The sequence below is a fragment of the Phaseolus vulgaris genome, chromosome 5 (assembly GCF_051622355.1).
Source record: "Phaseolus vulgaris cultivar YP4 chromosome 5, ASM5162235v1, whole genome shotgun sequence".
NCBI lineage: Eukaryota > Viridiplantae > Streptophyta > Magnoliopsida > Fabales > Fabaceae > Phaseolus > Phaseolus vulgaris.
In genome coordinates, this window is record NC_143502.1 from 34956874 (window position 1) to 34959827 (window position 2954).

The 2954-nt window shown below is 32.8% G+C and overlaps 1 protein-coding gene across 1 annotated transcript; it reads left to right on the forward strand.

Moving 5' to 3' along the window:
* Positions 1 to 1002: 1002 nt before the first annotated feature.
* LOC137834499 (transcription factor MYB41) lies at positions 1003 to 2522 on the forward strand. Its single transcript, XM_068642532.2, has 3 exons — positions 1003 to 1298; positions 1410 to 1539; positions 1632 to 2522. The coding sequence occupies exons 1-3, from the start codon at positions 1166 to 1168 to the stop codon at positions 2338 to 2340; spliced, it is 972 nt and encodes a 323-aa protein (XP_068498633.1). The 5' UTR covers positions 1003 to 1165; the 3' UTR covers positions 2341 to 2522.
* The last annotated feature ends 432 nt before the right edge of the window (positions 2523 to 2954 follow it).

The window sequence follows — 2954 nt, forward strand, 5'->3', positions numbered from 1 at the left end:
GTAATTATTTGCAAAAACTTTTATTAGAGGTGTAATAAATATGAATTAAGTATTTAGATAATTATTGAATGGTTGAAATTAACTATCTAATAAAAAACGTTTTCACAAAAATTAAAAGCAATAATTATAAAAGAATGAAAAATGATAAATAAAAATAATAATACTAGATTATGTTCCCTAAATTTAAACAGATTTTTACAACTTGAATAATACAATCTTTTGTTTTAGTTATGTTAAATTTATATTTCACATAGGACCAAACATTTTCTGTCGTTGGAAATGGTTAGTAAGAAATTCTCTTTTATTTGTTAGTCCTATATAAAATGAGAGAAAATTATAACTCTTAACTTAATGTTTTAAAACTAAATAAAATAAAAATATTAGACAGGTTTTTTTAAAAAAAAGAACTGTTATTTTGATTATTTTAAAGTAGCCTTTAAGGGGATTAGGCCAAAAAACTTTTAACGTATACTCTTTAAATATACCTTATTATATTCATTTTAATCACTTTAAATGTATTTCTTTTTAATTTACTTATTTGCAATTGAGAGATGGAATAAATTTATGTAATGCTAAGTAACAGTAATGAAACACAAAAAGATATAAAACATTATTTAATGCAGAAAAATCGAGTAATAATTACTGAAAAAAAAAATTATCAAGGAAGGATTGATAAGTGAAAAATGGATATGAAAATACTATTTTTTTCAAAACTTTGTCAGATAAATGTGTGTTGCATAGCATATGCATATATTTTTTTAAAAGAAAGAATACGTGTGAAATGTACTAAAACTTCACTTAATCTGTCTCTTTTTGATCAACATAAAATGAGTGTAATTTTTAATTACGCAATGTGTTGTATGGATGTATTGCCTACGAATTACTGTGTAGAATTATACGTACAGAACATAGTGCGTATACATGTGTAGCAGAAGGCCGGCACCAAATCCTTTTGACTTGAAACAAACAGCTTCTTTGGCTATAAAGGTAAGGGTCGTCCTCGCTTTGCATTAGACCCAACAAACATTTACTTTCCTTCACTTTCACCATAATCCTCTTTCTCTTTCTCTTTCTCTTTCTCTCTGTCTGTATTTCCTGTTCACTGCACTTTGCGGCTGCACTCTTAGAAATCATTCACCCAACTTTCACTATTCGTTTGCTTGCTATGGGAAGAGCACCTTGTTGCAACAAAAATGGTCTCAAAAAGGGTCCATGGACACCTGAAGAGGATCTCATACTCACCAACTATATTCACACTAATGGACCTGGAAATTGGCGAAACCTCCCCAAGAATGCAGGTACCTATATATACAATTTTTCTTTTTCTCTGTGCTCCCTTTCCCAACTTATTGATTCTGTATGTTCATTCATTATCGAATACTAACTATTTGTTGGTTAATCACATTCAGGTTTACAACGATGTGGCAAGAGTTGCCGTCTTCGATGGACTAACTACCTTAGACCCGATATCAAGAGAGGAAGGTTCTCGTTTGAAGAAGAAGAGACCATCATTCAGCTTCACAGTATCATGGGAAACAAGTACGTGTTTGGTTTTACTTAATCTATCTCGAAAGGTTTAAACTCTTTTTAAGAATGTTAGGCTTATGTGTTGTTTATGTGTTCATATTTAGGTGGTCGGCAATAGCAGCTAGGTTGCCGGGGAGAACCGACAATGAAATAAAGAACTATTGGAACACTCACATTAGGAAGAGGTTGCTGCGAATGGGAATTGACCCTGTTACACACGCTCCACGCCTTGATCTTCTTGACATGTCCTCGATTCTGAGGTCAGCAATTGGCAACGTTACTCCATCGTTTATGAATTTGCAAGGCTTATTGGGTGCCCAAGCTTTGATGAACCCAGAGTTTCTGAAGCTTGCTGCCACTGCCACTTTGTTATCTTTGAAGAACGATCACAACCCATCAAACTTAGTTTCACAAGTGCAACAAATCAATAACAATACCGGGAATTGTCAAATGCAAAACCAGGTTGTCCCTGGTCAGTTTCAGACTCCAACTCAAAGCAACAACATAAACAATGGCTTTTCAATGTCCCCAGACAATTCAATTCCTTCCTATCTTGGTGAGCATAGTTACCTGAATGCTCAACAAAACCAAGTTGATTTGCTACAGGATCCGGAAGTGGTACATTTCTTAAACAATGCAAACCAAAACATAGGCTATGAATCGGTTCTGTCTACACCTTTGTCCACCCCAACGCCATTGAATTCATCATCCACTTATGTGAATAGCAGCTCGGAGGAAGAGAGGGACACGTATTGCAGCGATGTATTCAAGTTAGAAATTCCGGAGAGTTTGGACATTAGTGATTTCTTGTAAATATGTGTCAGTTTGTGATTGCGTTTGTAAACTGCTTTTTACTTTGCATTTATATATTATTCTTGTCATTTAAATTTGTGGGTCATACAGAATTTTGTAGTCGATCGAGTTTATGTTCATTATTTTTGTTACACATGTTGTCAATACTTCTGATGAAGACACCAAAGCATTTGTAATTTTTACCACTATCTTTCTTTATTCTCTCTCTATAGTTACATTTTTTCAACTTTAATTAATCAAATCAACTTACCCAGGAAGTTCAATTGTAATTTAACGTTAACAGGTTGGTTACTTTAATTTGCTTAATTATAAAATGAGTGAACTCGGTAATGAACTTAAAAGTAATAAAGTAGAAGCGGGCTATTAATAATTACTGAAAAAGAGTTTTGATCATTTACGAAACATCATTAAGTTCAACTAAGCGCCGCCATAATAGTGTCAAAGAATACGAAACTTGAGTCTTCTTTGGAATATAATAAGGATGTGTTTGTTAATTGTAAAGATATTGAACTTAAATTAAATTGTTAAATTGAAGAAGGATTAACTTGATTTTACAATATTTGTTGGCATATGCCTCCATATCTTAAAGCAGAGAAAAAGACAGGAAATTTACG